Source organism: Macrobrachium rosenbergii, chromosome 35 (genome assembly GCF_040412425.1).
Source record: "Macrobrachium rosenbergii isolate ZJJX-2024 chromosome 35, ASM4041242v1, whole genome shotgun sequence".
Classification (NCBI taxonomy): Eukaryota; Metazoa; Arthropoda; class Malacostraca; order Decapoda; family Palaemonidae; genus Macrobrachium; species Macrobrachium rosenbergii.
Genome location: NC_089775.1, coordinates 4559797 through 4583146, shown reverse-complemented (window position 1 = coordinate 4583146; position 23350 = coordinate 4559797). Strand labels below are relative to the sequence as shown.

The window sequence follows — 23350 nt, the reverse complement described above, 5'->3', positions numbered from 1 at the left end:
TTTCAAATTAATATATAATTTAGTATTTAATATCCTTCCTATTATAATAAGAGACACAAAATAAAATATAAAAAAATAAATTTAATTTATTTAAGGCTTTATTTCCTTAATTTTGTTTTAAATTACAATTTTTGTAAATTTTAGTGTTGACATGTCGGCTATGTCTGCGTAAAGAGCGGTTCTGGCTTTCGTCAATTAATCCCTTTTATAAATTGTAAATACAAACAAAAAATAACCATAACAAAATCCAAACAATTTCAACATTTTTCTGTATTCAGTTATTGTTGTTTAACTTTCATTTTTAACCATTTTAATAATTACGTGTCAGCTATGCCTGCGTGAAGAGAGATTGTGTATTAGATTAAGATTGATGACACCTGTTCATTTCCCACATATCACAGAATAATCTATTTTCTGTATCCTATTGTAGCCTTTAGGATGCAATATGTCTCCGTGTATATTGTTTGTGATTAACAAAAATTATATATGCTAATAAACTTCCTATTTTGATTTACACAGGAGAATAAAGGCATCTCGGTCCAAGCGTCGTGATAGTACTACTAATATAAGAATTCAAAAGGAAAGTGAGCAGAATTTCTACTTTTAGAAAAGTATTATGTCTCTATAAAAACTAGAATACTTACACAATAAGTATTCTGCAATGATAAGTTATTTTTTGTATTCTCATTCTGATCAACATTATCCTGGAAAATTCGTATATTCAGGCTGTAAAATAGAACCCACCCTATTTAGAATCGGCACGAGAATCTATAAGATTTTTCTGTCCATCACGAATTCCACCATTAAAACCATATAAAAAAATAGTTTTCGAAACAGAGGAAAACATAAAAAAATGGAGATTTTTGCCATAATATGATAACGCGCCATTTTTTGCACTGAAATTCAACTATATTCATTACATTTAATGAAATTTCTTTTGCATTTGTATCTATGCTTAAACAAACATGTCTCTCAAATAGAGAGCTGTATTTTAACTAATGAAATACTCTTAATAAAAACCCAATAGTTTAATTAATGTATTCAGCGCTCAATCCTTATCTCTAAAGAGTTACTATGGAAGGTTAAAGTTTGTTCATTAGCGATCAATTCTAATGCGTATGGGGAGAATGACGCTCAGAGCACCTGTGGCTCATATGAAGAAGAAGATGAAGATTCAATCGTCTTCAAAACAAACGGGAAAAAATCAACATTTTAACTGAATATGGGCCTTAATTGACCTGTATTCTTTTTGTGTTCGTTTCTCCATACATATGGGTGGTCGTTAGGACCTACGAGGTCAGTTAATGAGGTCATTGAGGGGTAATTAGGTTATATGCATGTATATAAAGGTGTTGCCGGAGGGTTAGAGGAGTTCACAGTTCCGTGCGTCATCTGACTGGTAAGTGAGCTTGTAGACTCTCTCTCTTTCTCTCATATATATATATATATATATATATATATATATATATATATATATATATATATATATATATATATATATATATATATTTTCATTTCTTTCTTCCCTTCTTCTTTCAAGGTCTCTTCAATATCTTGCTTAATTCTTATCTTTATTTCATTTTTCAGTGCCTTTTTTGGGGCTTATTCTCTCATTCCATTTATCTCGATGTTATATTTAGTATATATGGTCTCTAACCTTTTTGTCCAGCACAGTCCATAGGGGGCTCCTAATTGATCTTCTATTATTTCTTTAATTAATCTTTTATCCTCTGAGTTTAAAATGTTGTGGAAAAATATGATATTTTTTATATTCTATTCTGCACGCTGCTGGCCAGTGGCCTTATGCCGGACTCCGTTGTTGTTCTTCTTCCCACCTTGTTCCCATTTTTACATGGGGTCGCCGTGATGCCTTCTTTTTGAAGGACTTTGATTTGGAATTCCCCCCAACACGGTGTTCCCTTGGTTGTTCGTACGTTCCTCGGAGGATCCTGTATTGCATTTTCCCTGGTGTATTTAGCCCCTTTTCCGTGATGTTGTGTGGTTGTAACTTCAGAAGTTCAAGTGAAAATTTAATGCATTACTCCCTAATGCTATTCTCATTTCATTTTGTTGCATTTTTATCTATTTATCTACTTATTTATTAATTTTTTTGTATAAGTGGGATCTCTTCTTGCGGTACTATGTCATGCATTATCCACAGTGCCATGGAAAGGGGGCGTGGCCGAGTGATATTCTTAAAATGCGTCGACTTCTTAATCTACCTTAGGGCTAAGCTGAAGCGCAGAAGTTTTGTAAGGCTCAGATAAAGTTTCACTTTTTTCAAGAGTAATAAGAATGATTAGAGACTCATCTCGGCGATCAATGGCCATAGAATTATCTTGAGTAGTAACAGGTGTACTACAGGGATTTCTTGTGGAGCTGTTAAATATCCATGGTTTGTTCTGGATGTCCAGTTTGTAGATGGAGCTGTACCACTGTCAAACTTACCCAGATTCATAAGATATATCTTTAAAATCTTTCCTAGGTAGTGACCCCCAAGGGTTTTAACCCAGTATGTACCCACCTTTGCGGTGTGTTTAGTACAAGCCCGTTGGGATTACCGTAAAAACATAAACAAAAGATTGTGAATATCATAAAGATAATGACCCCCAAGTAATATTAGTCCTAGACAACGACCCCCGCCTTGGGGGTCACTATCTATGAAAATTCCCCCCAAAAATTAAAGGCAGTTAGCCATTCCAAGTATTAAAACTCCTGAAGTACATGAATCATAGAAATCTGATGTTTTTAATCGTGAAATAGAAGTATTGGGTGAGTATAATCCCTTCTTAGAGTGAGAAGTATTCTCCTACAATAATATCCTCTTTTTGCGGTCAGATTAGGTATTCCCGAAGCTAGAGAGGTAGACTGTTCTGTAGAGGTATCAGAGTATCAGATATGAGGAAGCCTTTTATCTTTTTCAAAATATGGCGGAGGTTCAAGATTGCAAGCCATCTGCTTTACAAAAACCAAATTGAACTTAGGGTAACACTGCAAATTGAATATGGAAGAACACTTCACAGGTGAACAAAGCATAATGAAATTTATTTGCCCGTGGCCTTGTGCTAGTCAGAAAATGTCTCGTTAGGTGTAGATATAATGTGCTTTCTCTGTCAACAAGTCTTGTATCTTCAACATATTAATGTGGCACATGAATTCAACGGTGACTTCAATTTTGAAACTGCAACATATCAATGATATGGAGCAAAAACGATCTCGCCCAGTAGTAAGTAGGTCTAGGGATCACCACGACTTAACCAAACCGTAATAAACCACTTCCGTTTCTCTAATCGAAGTGGAAAAAGTTGAATTATTTGTATTAAGGTTTCCATCGAACCATCTGTCTGGAAGGAAGGTCCACCTTGTCTCGTAGGTTGGTCATAGCAAGAAATTGCAGTTTGTTAGCTCAGGCTAGGCTCATGCCCTCAAACTACTCCTCTACCCTTATTTTAAAACATAATTTCGAATGAATAAATATAATTTGTGTGGTTAAGTTATATAATCATGTTAAGGGGAAAAAATTAGCCTAGACTAATGGTAGCAGCAAGGAAAAGAATCTTGGTCTTGCAAGCAAGCGCTAGGCTGATGCATACTGATTTGGAAGCTTTTTATTCTGTCCTTTTTCATACTTTTCCTCCAGATCAGTGAAAATGACTTCCTTAAGGTCGTCCTCCTTTAATAATTCTCGGTCAGTATCATTCCAACGCCTTGGAATGGAAAGGAATGACTCTCCCAACCTTTTTTCTCATTGGTTGATTGACATTCTGACATTTTGAAATCTAGACAGAAACGTTGCAGCTCCAACAGACCTCAGAACAATGATGCTTCGAAATATATTGCCGAGTAAACGATTAACTTGCTTGTAAAAGATAATATGGTCGCTTAATAATGCAACGAGGAGGGAAAAAACGACATGTTGGCTTTGCGTTTTTCCTCGGCAAAAAATGCTGGATCTGGACTTTCAATATGGCCGCCCGAGGTCACTCGCTTGGTTATGAATCACTGAAATCGACTGACAACCATGTTTGTTCCCTTCCAACGTGGGCAGAGGGACAATTGGTGTTTGTGGAGATGAAGGATGAAGAAGATCTCTTCCTTTGGCTGAAGAAGAAGAAGAAGAAGAATAAAAAGAAGAAGAAGAAGAAGAAGAAGCCTGAACGAAATCAGATCTTGCTTGTTTAACTGGCACGAACCTTTTGCTTTCGTCTTTCAAAGTTCTTTTTCTCGCTTTTAAAATCCCAATTGCTTGCACGATTTCTCGTATTTATCAAGATGAAACAGACAATTACAAATTCTTGAAGAAGATATCGAACATTAACGATTATTCACCAAGTTTAGGCCAATTTAACATGAAGATTCCTCATGCGAGAACTCTGATCGAATAAGTATGGCTGGTGATCGTAGAGTTCAGATGCTTTGTTATAATTCATTAAAGTGTTAAAAACAGAAATCTCTTTGTAGTGCATCTGCACGAAATTAATATGTGGTTATTGTTAATGCTTTAGAATCTCGAAAAACTCTTTAAAGTCCTGTTGGTTTATATCTTCTCGGGATCAAACCTTTGAGAAGGTGAGTGAGAGATGGAGGAAGGCTCCCAGTACCTTTGAAGAAGGAGAAGAAGAAGAAATATCGCCTAAGCTAGCCTTTAATGCCTATGTCATCAGCACCATATATATATATATATATATATATATATATATATATATATATATATATATATATATATATATATATATATAGAGAGAGAGAGAGAGAGAGAGAGAGAGAGAGAGAGAGAGAGAGAGAGAGAGAGAGAGAGAGATGTTCATTTATCTTTAGCAGAAGAATGTTTGGATTTTATGAATTTTTAGATGAAGTGCAAACCTTTAAAGTCTCAAAAACTCTTTTAGAATTCTGATGGTTCAAGTCTTCTCAGTAAACCGTTGAGAAGCTGAGAGACTGAGGAAGGCTAGTCGCTATGCCTAGGCTAGCCTGTTGAGCCATACTGCATATATATCATTAGCACCAAAGATGGCGGGAGCTGAGTGGATATCAAACTCTTGTTTGAAAGTTCTTCGGCAGTAAAGTCCCGAAAGTGCACAATTACAGAGCTGTTACGATGATTTGTATACTCAGGAAGAAATCATACAATTATACAAAGTATTCTGGAGGTAAAACCTCTGTCTATAGCCGGGATTAATAGAGTATTAGAGCACAGGGTCAGTTCCTGTACAATGCGCAGCTTGTTATTGCCAAATTAAGCACAGGAATTAAGTCCTATATCTTCAGCACATGAATGAAACGGTGACTTCTATTTTGAAACTGCAACATTATTAATCATACATTATGCAACATTTTTTATGTGTGTGCAATTGATCTTGGCTTGATTAAAGCAAGAAATGTAACCTGGTAGCTTATAGGGTCAGGCTTTTGCCTGCAATCTCCTCCTGTGGCCTTATTTAACAGCAGAATTTCGAATAACAGAAATAATTTCTGTGGTAAGAGTTATCGAATCAACATGCCCAGGAAAAAGTCACCTTTAAAGGAAAAGACTCTGTGGGCTTATGCCAATTGATTTGGCAGCCATTTTTATTGTTCTGTCCTTTTTTTAGAAGAACAATATTTCTCCAAATTAGCGAAAACGACTTTCTTACAGAAGTGATTCCTTTAACAATTCGCTCTAAATGTCGCCCAGAGCCTCAGGAAATTGAACTTACCTGGGACTGTTCACCTCTGATGAAACCTTGACCTTTGTTTCTGACTTCTTCTCGCTTTTGAAATTTCGTCTCTCACACGATTTCTAATCATCAAAATCAAGCATAGAATGAAAACCTTCTGAATGAGACATTAGAAATTGAATAAAATTTTTTAAAATTTTAGCTGAATTGACATAGACATTCTTTATACGTTAAAACCACGCGGGTAAATATGGCCAGTCATCCTCGAGTTTTGAATGAAACAAAGGTTAAGAAACGGAATGAAATTTAACATTTTTGTAAATGCTCACCTCTGGAGGTGCGCATCACAGAAGTCCCCCTTTTGGGGTTAATTGCTGCCAGTGCACCTCAGTGCACTGTAGGCATTGCTTAAGGTTCTTTGAGGGACAGTAATATTCTCCTTGTTAACAGGAGGAAAACCTCAGAGCGGTTGCACTGTGAATCAGTTGTTATCAGAGAATAACCTAACTATTTCTCATCGAAAAAGGACGCATATTCTCATACGGTATTCCGTATCGCATGGGAATATTGTTTTAAATCTTTATTGTAGCTTATTATCTATGAAACAATATCTACAGAAGTTGAAATGTCAAAATATTGTGGTTTTATCAATCTGTCTCTTTACTGGAAAGTATAGACCAAATGCATTTATCTATTTATCTCTCGAAATAAAAAAAAGAAATCAGCATTTAAGGTCATATTTTACAATATCAAATATTAGCCCCTTCCTGTCACTACCCTACGACTGGCCTTAGCATATAAACATCAATGAATTTGTTATTCATTGGTTACTTTCTACTTATCACCTACATTTTTAAGTCCATAAACTGAAACATTATGTAGATCAGTATGTCCAGTTATCATTTTCTTTCTACAGTCTTCCCCCCTTAATCTTTATTGCAACCAAAATAGCATTCAGTAATTCTGGCCCCATTTTATCCCTTTTCTAAATCTTAGTTTCCTGGGATTGTCCTTTCTTGCTGTGAGAGTTCGTTTCGACACTGCCTTCCCTTCTTAGGCGTGGAGGGACCTGCGTCCATCACCCTTGCACAGATTCAGTGATTTAGGCCTAAATGTTAATAGAGTTGAAATACACAAAACACTTCTACCGAGACCATTGACTGGTGCCTGAACACCTTATCATAGCTATTGGAACATATACTTTGGTTCCAGCGTTTGTTTTGACACGCCAAATTAAAAAAATAAAACCTGAGTTATTTTTTGCCATATCTTGTGCAGACATAAAAATAAATATAAAATAAAATAAAAAGAAAATAGATTATGGAAGGTACGCTGCAGAGAACCTTAAGCAGTGCCCACAGTGGACCGCATGAGGTGCACTGACGGCAATTAACCCCAAAGGGGAACTTCTGAAATGCTCACCGTCAGAGATGAGCATTTACAAAAATGTTAAATTTGCTTTAGCTGTAAACGTTCTAGAAACACTAACATTCCTACTTGGGACGATGACTACCCATATTTATCCACGTGGTTTGAACGCATAAAGAATATCTATGTCAATTCAGCTAAAATTTTAACAAAATTAACAATCAGTTTTTAACATCTTATTCAGGTTTTCATTTATGCTTAATTTTGATGATAAGAGAAGGAATCGCGTGATAGACGAACTTTTAGGTTCTGAGAGTCAAGTCCAGAAGACGTGAGAACACTAAGACAGTTGAAAAACAGTCAGCATTGCTGGTAATCAGTAGTGTAGTAAACGAGGACAGTTGAAAAAACGGCCCAATCAGTAGTGTAAACGAATATAAATACCTAGGAGAGCCGTACACCCAAATTGACTCAAAGGAAACGAGTATTGAATCGAGGAATCAAAAAGTACCTACTGAGAGAAATAAGAAAATATGGAGGCTTAAAGAAAGTAGGAAACATGGCATCACAGAAGTAAGGAAAAAGATCTATGAAAGAGAAGCCGTCCCAACATTATGTGCCAACATAGAGATCCGGGAGAACTTAACGCGACGAGAAAAGATTAATCTGAGAAATGGTTGATCAGTTAAGAGCCCCCTACGGACAGTGCTGGACAAAAGGCGTAGAAACTATAGGTGAAAAATATAATATAGATAAAAATGGAATGAGGAAATATGCCAAAAAGGAACTGAAAAGGGTAATAAAGAGAGTGGAAACCTGAATAAGATATTGAAATTGATTAATTTTTTAAAATTTTAGCTGAATTGACACAGACATTCTTTATACGTTAAAACCACGCGGGTAAATACGGCCAGTCATCCTCGAGTTTTGAATGAAACAAAGGTTAATTAACAGGAGGAAATTGAACATTTTTGTAAATGCTCATCTCTGGAGGTGAGCATCACAGAAGTCCCCCTTTTGGGGTTAATTGCCGTCAGTGCACCCCATGCGGTGCGCTGTAGGCGTTCCTTAAGGTTCTTTGCAGCGTGCTGGAAATTCCTTTTACTGCACCTCCTTTCATATTCTCCTTGTTAACAGGAGGAAAACCTCAAAGCAGTTGCCCTGAATCGGATGTTACCAGAGGGAATAAGAAAGGAGGTACAATAAAATGAACAGAAGGAATTGCCGCAAAGAACCTAAGCAATGCCTACAGTACACCACATGAGGTGCACTGACAGCATTTAAACCCCAAGGGGAACTTTATGATGCTCACCATCAGAGATGAACATTTACAAAAATGTTATTTACTGTTAAGAAGTTTTCCCATTACAGACATCCCAAATTGGACGATGAGTGGCCACATTTACCCGCGTGGTTTTAACACATAAGGAATGTCTATATCAATTCAGCTAAAATTTAAAAAAACATTACATTCAATTTTTAAAATCTCATTCAGATTTAAATTTCATGCCTAATTCTGACGACAGAACAGAAATCGCGTGAGAGACGAAATTTCAAAAGCGAGAAGAAGTCAGAAACAAAGGTCAAGGTTTCATCAGAGGTGAACAGTCCTAGGGAAGTTAATTTTCTGAGGCTCTGGACGACATTTAGAGCGAATTGTTAAAGGAATCACTTCTGTAAGAAAGTCGTTTTCGCTAATTTGGAGAAATATTGTTCTTCTAAAAAAAGGACAGAACAATAAAAATGGCTGCCAAATCAACTGGCATAAGCCCACAGAGTCTTTTCCTTTAAAGGTGACTTTTTCCTGGGCATGTTGATTCGAAACTTACCACAGAAATTATTTCTGTTATTCGAAATTCTGCTGTTAAATAAGGCCACAGGAGGAGATTGCAGGCAAAAGCCTGACCCTATAAGCTACCAGGTTACATTTCTTGCTATGGCCAACCTACAAGGCATGTGGTTTGATGAAAACCTGCTTTAATCAAGCCAAGATCAATTGCACACACATAAAAATTGTTGCATAATGTATGATTAATAATGTTGCAGTTTCAAAATAGAAGTCACCGTTTCATTCATGTGCTGAAGATATAGGACTTAATTCCTGTGCTTATTTTGGCAATAACAAGCTGCGCATTGTACAGGAACTGACCCTGTGCTCTAATACTCTATTAATCCCGGCTATAGACAGAGGTTTTACCTCCAGAATACTTTGTATGATTGTATGATTTCTTCCTGAGTATACAAATCATCGTAACAGCTCTGTAATTAGGCACTCTCGGGACTTTATTGCCGAAGAACTTTCAAACAAGAGTTTGATATCCACTCAGCTCCCGCCATCTTTGGTGCTAATGACATATATGCAGTATGGCTCAACAGGCTAGCCTAGGCATAGCGGCTAGCCTTCCTCAGTCTCTCAGCTTCTCAACGGTTTACTGAGAAGACTTGAACCATCAGAATTCTAAAATAGTTTTTGAGACTTTAAAGGTTCCCACTTCATCTAAAAATTCATAAAATCCAAAAATTCTTCTGCTAGAGATAAATGAACATCTCTCTCTCTCTCTCTCTCTCTCTCTCTCTCTCTCTCTCTCTCTCTCTCTCTATATATATATATATATATATATATATATATATATATATATATATATATATATATATATATATATATATATATATATGGTGCTGATGACATAGGCATTAAAGGCTAGCTGAGGCGATATTTCTTCTTCTTCTCCTTCTTCAAAGGTACTGGGAGCCTTCCTCCATCTCTCACTCACCTTCTCAAAGGTTTGATCCCGAGAAGATATAAACCAACAGGACTTTAAAGAGTTTTTCGAGATTCTAAAACATTAACAATAACCACATATTAATTTCGTGCAGATGCACTACAAAGAGATTTCTCTTCTTGACACGTTAATAAATCATAACAAAGCATCAACTCTACGATCACCAGCCATACTTATTCGATCAGTGTTCTCGCATGAGGAATCTTCATGTAAAATTGGCCTAAACTTGGTGAATAATCGTTAATGTTCGATATCTTCTTCAAGAATTTGTAATTGTCTGTTTCATCTTGATAAATACGAGAAATCGTGCAAGCAATTGGGATTTTAAAAGCGAGAAAAAGAACTTTGAAAGACGAAAGCAAAAGGTTCGTGCCAGTTAAGCAAGCAAGATCTGATTTCGTTCAGGCTTCTTCTTCTTCTTCTTTTTATTCTTCTTCTTCTTCAGCCAAAGGAAGAGATCTTCTTCATCCTTCATCTCCACAAACACCAATTGTCCCTCTGCCCACGTTGGAAGGGAACAAACATGGTTGTCAGTCGATTTCAGTGATTCATAACCAAGCCAGTGACCTCGGGCGGCCATATTGAAAGCCCCGGTCCAGCATTTATTGCCGAGGAAAAACGCAAAGCCAACATGTCGTATTTTTCCTCCTCGTTGCATTATTAAGCGACCATATTATCTTTTACAAGCAAGTTGATCGTTTACTCGGCAAAATATTTCGAAGCATCATTGTTCTGAGGTCTGTTGGAGATGCAACGTTTCTGTCTAGATTTCAAATGTCAGAATGTCAATCAACCAATGAGATAAAAGGTTGGCAGAGTCATTCCTTTCCATTCCAAGGCGTTGGAATGATAATGACCGAGAATTATTAAAGGAGGACGACCTTAAGGAAGTCATTTTCACAGATCTGGAGGAAAAGTATGAAAAAGGACAGAATAACAACAGCTTCCAAATCAGTATGCATCAGCCTAGCGCTTGCTTGCAAGACCAAGACTTTTCCTTGCTGCTACCATTCGTCTAGGCTATTTTTTTTTCCCAATAACATGATTATATAACTTAACCACACAAATTATATTTATTCATTCGAAATTATGCTGTAAAATAAGGGTAGAGGAGTAGTTTGAGGGCATGAAAAGCCTAGATTGCTGACAAGCTAAAATTTCTTGATGTGACCAACCTGCGAGACAAGGTGGACCTTCCTTCCAGACAGATGATTCAATGGAAACCTTAATACAAATAAAACTATTTTCTACTTCGATTAGAGAAAAGAAATGGTTTATTACGGTTTGGTTAAGTCGTGATGACCCCTAGACCTACTTATTAATATGTTGCAGTTTCAACAAGTCACCATTGAATTCATGTGCCACATTGATATGCTGAAGATATAGGACTTAATTCCTGTGTCTATTTCGTCAATGATAAGCTGGGCATTGTACAGGAACTGACCCTGTGCTCTAATACTCTATTAATCCGGGCTAGAGATAGAGGTTTTACCTCCAGAATACTTTGCATAATTACATGATTTCTTCCTTAATATACAAATCATTATAACAGCTCTGTAATTAGGCACTTTCAGGACTTTACTGACCTTCAGACAAGAGTTTGATATCCACTCAGCTCCCGCCATCTTTGGTGCTAATGATATATATGCGGTATGGCTCAACAGGTTAACCTAGGCATAGGGACTTGAACAGACAGACTTTTAAAAGAGTTTTTGAGACTTTAAAACTTTGTACTTCATCTCATTTATCTTCTGGATCTCTCTTTTTGTTATGTTGCTGTCCAGCCACTCAAACTCTAGCTCTTCAGTAGCTAAAGTGCCACAATGCTTGGATTGAGGGCCTAAAAATTCATAAAATCCAGTAATAGGAGACATTTTTAAAGTGGCCATTGTAAGAACAAGGGCCTCTGTCCCCAGTCAGCTCTAGGAATAAAGTTTTTAATGGACTCCCATATAAATATCTTTCATAAATAACAGATAAGCCAGTGAATATCTGTAAAATGTCCTCCTCCCCACGTAAGACCCAGGGAAGCAAGGCAGTGGCCATCAATGACCCAGCCTGTAGACTCAGGGTCTAATATCAGTGGCAAAAGTTGCCTTGAATCTCAGCGGGGCTTCAATTAACAGTGACAGAAATCAAATATGAATGAAATATAATACAATTTTACGGCTGTATCTCATTTCCTGCAGTGACAGACTCAGAGAGGCTTGTATGCACACCACGAGCTGTAATGCATATGGTAATCTGGTATCTATAGGTCAATTTATTTAAAAGCTTTTTCACAGTAAAACTTTCTGGGTTAAACTTATAATTGGCAAAGAATGGTTACGAATTTATGTAAATAATTATGGAATAAGCTACAGTTTTGATTAAATGCTTTTCCTATTAGTATAAATAATAATATTGCCCTGAAACAGTCATTATTTGTATATATAAATCTTATCAAATCCACTTATTTATTTTTGAGACTTGTTACGCACAGGCCAAACCAATAGATTCGCTCCAAAACTGAATAACTATATTCCTTGGTCAAAATTTTATTCGAATCAAGTTAATAATTTTTTATATATATATTTTACAGCATACCACATATCGTGTTTATGTCCTGCATATGTTGACGAGCTTAGTGTTAAAAAAAGCTGTAAACAGAGTCTGTATTTATATATATATATTGGCATTTATTGATGTTTCTTTTTCTTCACAGTTGCACTGAGAAAATTCAAAATGTCACCGTTGAACAGATTGCTTATGCTGATGTTGGTAAGTACCACTTTTAATGTCAAAATTACATTGTTATTAATTTCAAGTTTTCTTGGGTCTGTATTGCTGTCTCTCTCTCTCTCTCTCTCTCTCTCTCTCTCTCTCTCTCTCTCTCTCACACACACATACACACACAAAACTTCTCACACACAAAAACTTGACAACCCCGTTCAGCAGAAATCACCAAACTATGTCTTTAATTTTTTCTCTAATATACCTTCTCTAGGACTGCAAGAACTCTATATATATAATATAATACAGAGCTAATGTAACCTTCCTTTACAAGAGAAACAACACAGTTAACAGAACCCAATTATAAGCAATGCCTCTCAACCAACGGCTTGAGTCACAAGACTTGACCTGCTCCTGAATCTTCTTGGTAGCTACTGGTACTTTAACCTACCTGAGACTTTCTGAACCCTTCTTCTTCTTCTTCTGCCTCTCCACAGGTCTGTGCCAACTGGACACTTCTGCAGGCTGCGTTCACATGCGAGGAAGCTAATAAAGGTGGCTGCTCCGATTGCGGAAAGGCTGTTTTCTGCATGCAATCTGGGGGGAAGCTGAACCCTATCGACATTGCCTGCAGTTCTACAGAGGTGAGGAACCTCTGACAAAACAAAGATTCTTCACGCAGTCGAGTTTTCTGTACAGCGCATGATCAAGGCCACCGAAAATTGGTCTATCTTTCGGTGGTCTCGGTGTAATGCTGTGTGAGCCGCGGCCCGGTGGCGGCCTGTACTCTGTCGTTGTCAGAAGCACGATTATGGCTAAATTTAACCTTAAATTAAATAAAAACTAGAGAGGCTAGAGGGCTGCAATTTGGTATGTTTGATGATTGGAGGGTGGATGATCAACGTACCAATTTGCAGCCCTCTAGCCTCAGTAGTTTTCAAGACCTGAGAATAGAATAGAATATAGAGTTTAGACCAAGCTATGGGACATATGAGGTCATTCAGCGCTGAAACGGAAATTGAGAGTAAAAAGGTCTGAAAGGATGAAGCATTTGTTAGGAGAAGGTGGAAAGTAAGATGGAAGAAAGAGAATATGAATGGAGTTACAGTAAAATGAATGAAAGGGGTTGCAGCTAGGGTCCTAAAGGACTCTGCGAAGAACCTTAAGTAATGCCTACAGTGCACCGCATGAGGTGAACTGACGGCTCAACCCCCACTATGGGATAGACTTAACTAAATTGCATTTTAAAATCATTCAACTCAAGAGATTTATTGCCATATTGCACCCGTCTAACACAAACAGGTCTGCGTTGAAAAGAACAACGTGGGCAGCTGCGCCAGTCTGGAGGACAGCTCTTCCAGCGACTGCGCCTGCAAGGAAGACAGCACGCCGGGCTACATGAAAGACGCTTTCGAGAAGAGCAAATACATCATGTGCTTGCCTGGGGCGCAGTACAGTTTCTCCTGCCCTAGTGGCCAGACTTTCGAAGAGACGGCCAACCAGTGCGTGGAGGGAACCACCACGCCGGGAGCGGATGCTCTGCGGTGTGAGGTAAGATGTGCTTCCTGGTTCATGGTTCTTAAGGGCTTGCTCTGCAAACACAGTTGTGGGCAGAGCTTCTGAGCGCGATACAGTTTTACCTTATAGCTTTTATCTTTCATGCCGTTATTACGTTATTTAAGCTGACACTGAATTCTCTTGTTTTTTTTTTTTTACAATTTTAGATGTCTTTAGCTTTATTTTTTTAACAGTACAACAGACTTTATTTTAATATTTGACACTCAAATTCTCAAGTCAGTTTTCTTCTCTGAGAGGTAGTTTGGAGTGGAAGGTCCACTGAGTTATGTCCAGTGTTGGCTACGTGTGTGCTACTTGCCAATAAACAATATACAGAACACCCCAAAACACTTTAAACTTGCCTAAACAAATATAAACCACACAACCATTGAAGTAAACTAGACTACAGCTATAAAGTGAAATAGTTTGCTTAGTACAGGTGTAGAATCTTCTGACCTCCAAATGTTTGAGCAATGAGCAAATTACTTCCTACTCTCTGCTTATGTCTCCTGAATTCAGGTGTATCTTTCCTTTCTTGGTGCTACTTTGTCTTGTTATGTAAGCGTCATGTACTCCGAGGTGCTAGTACTTAGTACTAAACACCATATGGTAAATGTAAAGTAGAAGGTTGCATGAAGATATCATTTATTAATATAATTTGTCAACCACACAATATAGAAATGGGTGTGTATAATGCTTTGATCCCCGGGGGCTTAGTACTAAATGTGGCGTCCCAAGGGGCTTCTGCCATGCTTAGTACTAGCACCCCAGAGTAGGTGACACTCAGATAACAAGCCAAAGTAGCACTTCCTTCTTTTTATTTATTTATTACCCTTTCCTGAAGATTCAGAGAGAGAGAGAAAGTAAGCAAACAAGCAACCCATTCTTCCTCTTCTTTCTCATCCCGGCAGAAACCAGGTTTCACCACCCTGCCCGGCTGCAAGACCTACTACGGCTGCTTCCCGGATCCGAGCGACCCAACCAAACTGAAGCCGTCCGAAACCTTTGAGTGCACGGAGGCGGAGGAGGTCTTCGACGTCAGCAAAGGGAAGTGTGTCTCCACAGCCTTTGAGTGCAACTCGGGAGACATGGGGGCCCAGATGGACACGGTCGAGTGCGACGCTTTCTACGTCTGCGCAGGTGAAGGGAATGGCTGAGTTGGGTTTTAAATGGCTGTTGTCATGTTTAGTCTCATCAGTCTGTCTACCCTAGGTGTGTCTGGGTTGAAAGGGGCCCCACAGGGATCTTTCCTAGATAGCGACCCCCAAGGGTTTTAACCCGGTACGTAACCGCCTTTGCAGCGTGTTTAGTATAACCCCAGTGGGGATCACTGTTAAAACATAAACAAAAGACTGTAAATATCATAGGTGGTTTTTCACAACCTGCCAAAGGAGAAACAGTGATTAAGATCAAATATGAGATTTGATCAAAATAATCCTCAAGACAGCAGGCTTAAAAGATGCATCAGTCTCCATCCTGTCAAACTGGAACAGATTTCGAGCCTGGCTCACTTTTAGGCCTATAAACTTTGTCCGTTTGTATCTGGTAAGAGATTTTTGCTTAGCAGACCACCAAACTTTCACAGATGGCAAACTCCTCGGAGGGAAGCAGTGCTGTGACGAGGGACAGAGGTTTGACAGTGCTAAGATGCAGTGCGTGGCTGCAGCGCAAGTCTCTGACGACAAGTGCCCGTCTGTATCTGAGTGCATTGATCCATCTTCAATTGAACGAGCCTGTCCGGCAGGTAAGGTCATGTCTGTATTTTTGCGTGAATGCCTGCAAACATGAATTTTTAATAATCTGCAAGCACAAAATTATAGATAAATGTGTTATTTACACATGAAAAGTGTGTATTTATGGGTGCTACTTTGACTTGTTGTCTAGGCGTCACCTACGCCGAGGTGCTTGTACTAAACTCTGTATGGTCAATGTAAAGTAGACGGCCGGATGAAGATATATCGTTTATTTCTATAATTTGTCGACCTCATGATATAGAAATGGGTGTATATGATACTTTGATCCCCAGGGGCTAGTACTAAACATGGCAGCCCCAAGGAGCTTCCGCCATTTTTAGTACTAGCACCTCAGAGTAGGTGACGCCTAGATAACAAGCCAAATTAGCACCTATTTATATATATAAGTATAGAAGTCTCACATAGAATAATTATGCATGCTAACATAGGCCTACTATTCTTGTACAGTCACTGAATTACAATCGAATTCCTTTTATACATTTAGTCATGTAATGAAGTCCCCACAATCTTGCAAAAATGCCACTTTTTTTGTACGCAAGATCTTAAACTTCACAAATATTTAAACCCTTATTTTACAGCGGCTGCTCAGATAACAACACAGTCCCCAGCCTCTGGAGCGACAAAATCAGGATCGGCTACCGGTTCAACTGGGGCAGCAGACTGCTCCACCGATGGATACATTTCTTACCCGGGAGACTGTACCAAGTAAGAAATAAGCTTATATACTGTTACTATTAGTACTAGCATTTGTAAAAGTATTCATGACCCTGATCCAAGCTATGATTCTGAAAACATCAGCCCTTCTAATCAGTTGGTAGATGAGTGTTCATGTAAATTGAAATCTGAGGGAGTCATTAGAAACTAGGTGCTTTCACAAATACTGATTCATCTTCTAATTCAGGAATGAACAAAGCAACTAGATGCTATTGAGAAAGTTTTCTCAGGGTCCAGCAAAGTAAGAAATCCCCCATTTAGGTGCCTTCTGAAGGCTGCCTTTTGATGGGAACATTCTTCTGTCACAATGGCTACTGATCAGAGCCTGTCCAGTGTTGAGCTGACAAAAGTTGGCCATCAACTTGAAGAAGCTCCCACAGTAGAGATATGCTCTAGATAAAGATGACAGTAAATGACATAAAAATGATAGCCTAATAACCTAGCTTTGAATGACTCAGTTAACCAAAGCTTTCAGTAGCATGAATTAGTTCTGAAATAAAAAGCAGTAGGTGGGGGGAGTTAGCCAAACCATACTGTTACTCTGCCTCAGATATGGTCAGAATTTCAGTCAAGATCTCCAGGATTTCCTTTATACATTTTATTGTAATAATTACATCCCTAACATTTGGCAGTGGGGGACAAGCACCCTTGTCACCCAAGCTACCCCTTCCTTGAGTGCTCTAATTGTAAGGTTCCCAGGTAAGGTGGTGCTCCATAGATGTCTTCAGTAATACCAGACAGAAGTCTGGATCTACCTTTGTAACAGCTCCGTGGCTGAGTGGACATAGTACTATCCTGATCAAGCACAGACCAGCAGTTCTGTTCCCAAAGAAAATTACTTAATTATTATTGCCATTTCCTCCCTCACAGGTACTACTCCTGCTATGGTGGTCAGTCTACAGTGCAGACTTGCCCAAGCGGTTTGCTGTTCGACGCAAGCTCTGGGTATTGTGACGTTGCATCTAAGGTCACTGGGTGTTAAAGACAGTCTACAAAGAAGGGCACAGGCTACTGACCTCTTGTTCCGGATTCAGACTCTTGGTAATCATCAGGATATTCTTGCAACTACGTCAGCGTACACTTCATTCACGGCTGCACGTAGCTTTTTGAGTTCGAATCGTCAAGAACTTCTTGAAAGCACTGTTCTGTGAATGAAATGTACTTGTTTCAAATCCTTGTTGTTTATATGCATGACTTGTTTATGTTTGCTTTCTTATAAGAAATAAAAATTTAATGCAAAAATTGAGTTTTTTTTCACTTACATCCCTTTATGATAGTTATATATGTGAGTGAAGTTGTTCCCCACACACCTTTCTCTACCCTGCCTCGAACGCACTACAGCTGGCTGTTTACCAAGTTGACAGCTTTGGTCAGAGGAGGTCATACTGGATTCTTCAGAAAATGGACCTATGTCTTGGATTGACCTTTGGATCCTAGCTGATGAAACAAGGAGTGTAACCACTGTATTATGGAAACCACATACACATTTTATCCCACAATAATATCCACTTCATATACCTGTTTAGGAGGCTCACCAGTAGTTCATTGAGCTACACAGATACTTCCTGATTTCTCAACCTTTTAGTTTGTCTTATACCACAGACACTGTGTAAACAATTCAGCTCAGCGGTTTATCTTCTTTCTTCCATTTGCATCAATGTCTACACTATACTTCCATAGAGGAAAGTTGGTTCAACAGTTCTTCCATATCTTAAAATTTTGGATTCCACAGAGCCTCCAAGTCTCCTTCTAGTGTTATGCACACATCCAGAAACATCCCTTGCTATAACTGCTGTGTGAATCACCTATATTTTCTTCCTACCTTCATCAAAAATGTTTAAGAACTGTTGAAACAAAAAAGTTTAAAGTTGTAATGGGTTTTTAATTGAAAAATAAATGAAAATGTTTTTTTAAATATGATATCTGAATAAAAGACCAACAAGAAAACCATTGTTAGCAAAAATATACCTGGGATGTCATGTATAATATAATAACATCATCTGGACTGAATGAGTGAGATGGACCACTTGGCAAATTTTGGAAACATTGAACATATGCATTTGTTTCTCAAAGCGGGAAAATATAATACGTTTGGAAAATGTTTAAACTTTAATACTGTATAGGAAAGAGTTTCATTACCAACACTTGAATATAATGATATCTATCTAGATAAAATGAGTGAGATGAACCACTACGTAGATTTTGGAAATATGGAACATACGAATTTGTTTCTTAATTAAACAGGGACAATATAATACACTTTGAAAATGTTTAAACTTTAAAATGGACAAGAAAAGAGTTTTATTATGAACATTTGTATATAATAATATTGATCTGGACTGAATGAATGAGACGGACCCCTTTAGATTTTGTAAACAAGGAACGTACGAATTTATTCTTCAAACCAGGGCAATAAAATACGTTTGCAAGCGTTTAGACATTAAAACCGACAAGAATATGATTCATCATCGATATTTATACCATTTTAAAGTCTAATTTATCATTTAGGACCCACTATCATGCCCTAAAGTGCCCCTGAACACGGAAGTCCCCATCTTGCCCTAAAGTGAGCGAAGAGGAACGGAGAAGAAGAAGAGTCGACCATTGTTGTTGTTTTCGTAAACACGAGAGAATAATTTACTTATTTTCATCCTGGTGTCGCCAAATAGGACCTTTTAGCCGTGTAAAGGTAAGAGAGTGATTGAATATTAATAAATTAATATTTTATCGAGCGATTATCATAATTCTAAGGGCAGATTTGCCCAGATAAGGGGTAAGAATAGGGTACCCTAAGCTATCTCTTACCTAAGGGTATTATTACTATCGTAGTCAAGTCTACGTATTAGTAATGGAAGTTATGTTAGTTTTAACCTAATTAACCTTTGCTTGTGGCAGTTGATGGGTTAAATAGTGAAAGATTAACTAGATACTATGTAACCTAACCTTCTAGGACATTACTAACCTAAATTATACCCTAGGCTAGGCTAGGCTACAGTAATTAGAAGGAAGGTCTCCATACGTAGATATTGCTAATTATTTTGTAGAACTATATATTAGCTCCTACTTTCTATCTTAACTCTTTCTACAGTTTTTTGGTTGCTAATTATGAATTTACCTTTAATTTTCGGCGCTCGCGTGTGATTAACCTGTGATTAACCCCTGATGTCCACCCAGGAGGGGTTTCCGTAAGCGATCTTCACAAGACAGAGTGATATATATATACGTCTGTTTCGAACGGTTCATATCTCGTCCGTCAAGTGCAATAACTTAACGAGTATGGGTACCCCGGCCAGTACTAAACACGGCTGGGTCATTCCGTTTGGCCGACAACAGACAGATGCGTTAGCATCAGAACCCTAAAAGTTAAAAACCGGTTGAAAAGGTAAAAACACTTGTGGAGCTAATATAGATGGGATTAGCTCGCACCTGTTTTTACAAACTGGTTTTTTTACATTTTAGGGCTTCGGATACTGGCGGTGCATCTGTCTGTTGTCGAAAATCACGTATGGAAACCCCTTGTTGGATGGACGTTAACAAGTTATTGCACTTGCCGGATGGGATACGATTTCAAAACATAGGCTAAGTCGCCGTGCTGTCTTGTGAAAATCACATGATGGAAACCCCTTGTTAATGGACTTCAGGGGTTAATCGTTAATTACAACAAACAAAATTGAAGGTAGATCCATAATTAGCAACCAAAAAAACTGTAGAAAAAGCCAAGTTAGAAGGTAGTCGCTGCCGCAGAGCTACTACTTAGTTCTACCATTTTTTTTTTTTTTTTGGTATTTCTAAGTATTAGCTCTGTATGGACTGCATGGAATGGTTCCGCGAATACGAGAGATATTAGGGAGCCATATGTTCCAGAAGGGATTGGCTAAGGAAATTTATAATAAAAGAATCATTCTAACCTAACCTAGTAGGCCGTGTTACTTAGCCTTGGGGCTCTGTCCCTCGGACCCCCTGGGGAAGGAAGCTCCACTTTTTACCAAAAGTTCCCCTATAACACTGTGCATGCGCGATAACAAAAACATAATCAGTTCTGAGGTTAATTACAGGTTAGTTACAGTCGAGCTACAAGAAATAATGGTAAATTCTTGATAAGCAACCAGAATATTATAGAAAAAGTCAATTTCCAAGGTAATACCCGAATCAGAACTAATACTTAGTTTCTACCAATTTTTTTATTGAAAAATATAGAAAAGGGTGTACATATTGCAGTACAGGTGAGATGATTTGTGAAATTGACTGAAAGAATGGTTGTTTATATGCAGGAGAGTTTCTTGGATGCCATGTTTAGTACCAGCCCCTTGGGGATGAACATAAAAACGTAAACAAAAAGACTGTGTAAGTTTCTCAGATTATCGTGATTGTACTGCATCATATAGGCTACACCCTTTTTTATATCAATCTGCAAAATCATTTTCATTAATAAACAATATCTCTTTGTGTAGCTCTTCCTTAGAATAACCCTGATTTTAGTGCATGCAACCTATACTGTTTAGCAATGGATATTTACAACAGTTTCTTGTATGTTTAACTGATTTTTTTTTCTGTACGGTTTAAGATGTATTATTTGGGACGAACTTAACCAACAGTTAAAGATAGCTTATATCTCCACGCAGACTGGCAAGTAGATATAAGCTATCTTCAACAGCAGGTAAGCATCCAGATAATAAAGTTTATGAAAATTTATATTTCTTCCATATGAAAAGCTTTGATAATCGCTAATAACATCGATACAGATTGGTTGATGTTTTAAAATTATTTTTACTCTTCAGATTTTTTACATTGTGACATTATGGTAGGTGATTCCCCTTGTGTTATTTTTTTGTACTTTCGTATCAGTTCTTGTTATTGGAATGTTTTGCTTTGTACTTGAATCTCCTTGATCTTCTTAACACGAAAATGTTACCGAAATCTTTTGCAAACTTACTGTTACCAAAATATATACAGTACTTATGAATATTGTTACCCACTTGGACTTGTACCAAGTTTGTTTGTTTAGATGTTTGTGCAAGTGAGGCTCCTGTTTGTATTTTGCTTGTCCCAGTGATTATGAGGAAGCTTATTTTCAATGTCCTTTATTATCTGGATATATGGGTGCGTGGAGAGTGCAGAAACCTGATTGGCTCATGGGTTCTGTTTCACCAATTAAATGGGACTTTGGAATAAAGGCGTTGCTTTATAAAAACGAGTGTCAGTTCTTAGTTATGGCTCCTTTAGTATAGATATATAACTCTTGTTCCTTTGGTAATTTCGGCTGTATTGCAAAATTTTACGTGAAATTATTTATGTGTTTTGGACACATCTGATGTTCATTTCTGTGGCAAATTAGTGGTTTTCGAGATACTGTACCTCCCCTTTATTTTCTACAATTTAGGAGGACCAGAGGGGGAAACCTGGTTTATGGGAGGGAAAATACAAAATGAATGAACAACTGGGTTATGTATTTTAATGTTCAGATGATGCTTACATAAATTGCAATTCTGATTAAGGTAAGGCTTATTGAAAATTTTCCAAGTAAGAGCACACTACTTTGTTTCATGCATTTTGTGTTTACCCCATCCAAAATCTCAGATTTCCCGCTGTGGTCTTCATAAATGTAAGATATAAGGGGGTCCAATATCTCTGAAACTGCTATGTGCTACCAGAATGATTGTCAGAAACATTCTATGACACAAGTAAAACAGAAAAATCATATCTTCAGCTTTGGGATACTTTAATGGTCTAAAGTAAAAATTTATGGCTCTCCTTGTCCGTACTGGTTAGTGCATCTCGTGATTTCATGTCAGTTTCATACATGCGATTTTGCATTATTTAATCCAGAACATTTTATCATTTAGGTAAAGTTTTGTCATAAGTTCATGATTGTGTACAAATGTTAAAAATAGTTTTCTGATAGTTTGCACTCTGATTTGGATGAATTTGACATTAGTTTCCATGACAAACAGTTGGTTAAAATATTACAAGCCCCAAATCTGGCAGTAATGAGGGATGGTACTGAAAAACTAGGAGTTTTGGGTTGGGTTATACAAAAACTAAATGTTGCTAAGTACAGGAATGACGTATCATAACTCTTCAATCCTTCCCCCTTCCTCCCTGGACCCCAGTTTAAACTGACGTGGATCACCACAAGCAATGGAATTAAATACAGGGGTGCATCCTAACCAAACCTTTCCTAACCTAACTTACTCAGGACACTGAGTCCTTACCTGGCCTGGGGGCAAACCCCTGCGTAACCTTAAGTCTAACAAGTATTCAGATTAATTTTTAATACCTGTAACCTTACCCAGGGCACCATGTCTTACCCAAAATCTAAGCCACCATAAATCATGAAGAAATATTAACTTGCTTAGATACCTTGGCTGTTTGTAGTCTGTTTTCTCCACTTCTAAAATTCGCCCTGACCCTAAGGCTGTGGTTTCTTATAGTAGTCCCACATTCTTGTTAGACCAAGGATGTGTTTCCAATTGATACAAATGTCATTTTCATGAGTATCAATTAAATGCTACTAGGAAAACATACTTCTTAGTCATTTTGTTTCTGAAACATATATACATACCAAATACAGCATTCTTTTCGAGTCAGAATCGTGAAGCTTACATCCATTTATCAGAAAATCATTGGCCTATTTCAAATTTTAAATCACTTACTTCTCAAGAATAGTAGCTTAGTCTAATTATTATCAAGAGCTTGCATACAACCGAATACGTTTTTGGAAAAATATACTGTTTTCAATGGTCAGGACATTTCACAGAATTTTGACTTATATTATGTGAGGTTCAGTGTGATAGATTTCCAGAAA

The 23350-nt window shown here is 37.7% G+C and overlaps 2 protein-coding genes across 2 annotated transcripts in view; both read left to right on the top strand.

The window, feature by feature from the left end:
- Positions 1-1339: 1339 nt before the first annotated feature.
- Positions 1340-17787, top strand: LOC136856413 (chitin-binding domain protein cbd-1-like). The gene is made up of 8 exons (XM_067134269.1): positions 1340-1399; positions 12513-12568; positions 13018-13164; positions 13823-14071; positions 14989-15217; positions 15663-15821; positions 16410-16536; positions 17416-17787. Exons 2-8 carry the CDS (start codon positions 12533-12535, stop codon positions 17525-17527), a joined length of 1059 nt encoding a protein of 352 aa, XP_066990370.1. The 5' UTR covers positions 1340-1399; positions 12513-12532; the 3' UTR covers positions 17528-17787.
- Positions 17788-19076: 1289 nt separating this feature from the next.
- The window catches only part of LOC136856409 (transcription initiation factor TFIID subunit 10-like), a 31818-nt gene continuing 27544 nt past the window's right edge, over positions 19077-23350 (top strand). The window contains exon 1 of the mRNA XM_067134263.1: positions 19077-19234. The gene's annotated coding sequence lies outside the window, so the exon portion shown is untranslated. The remainder of the gene's footprint in view (positions 19235-23350) is intronic.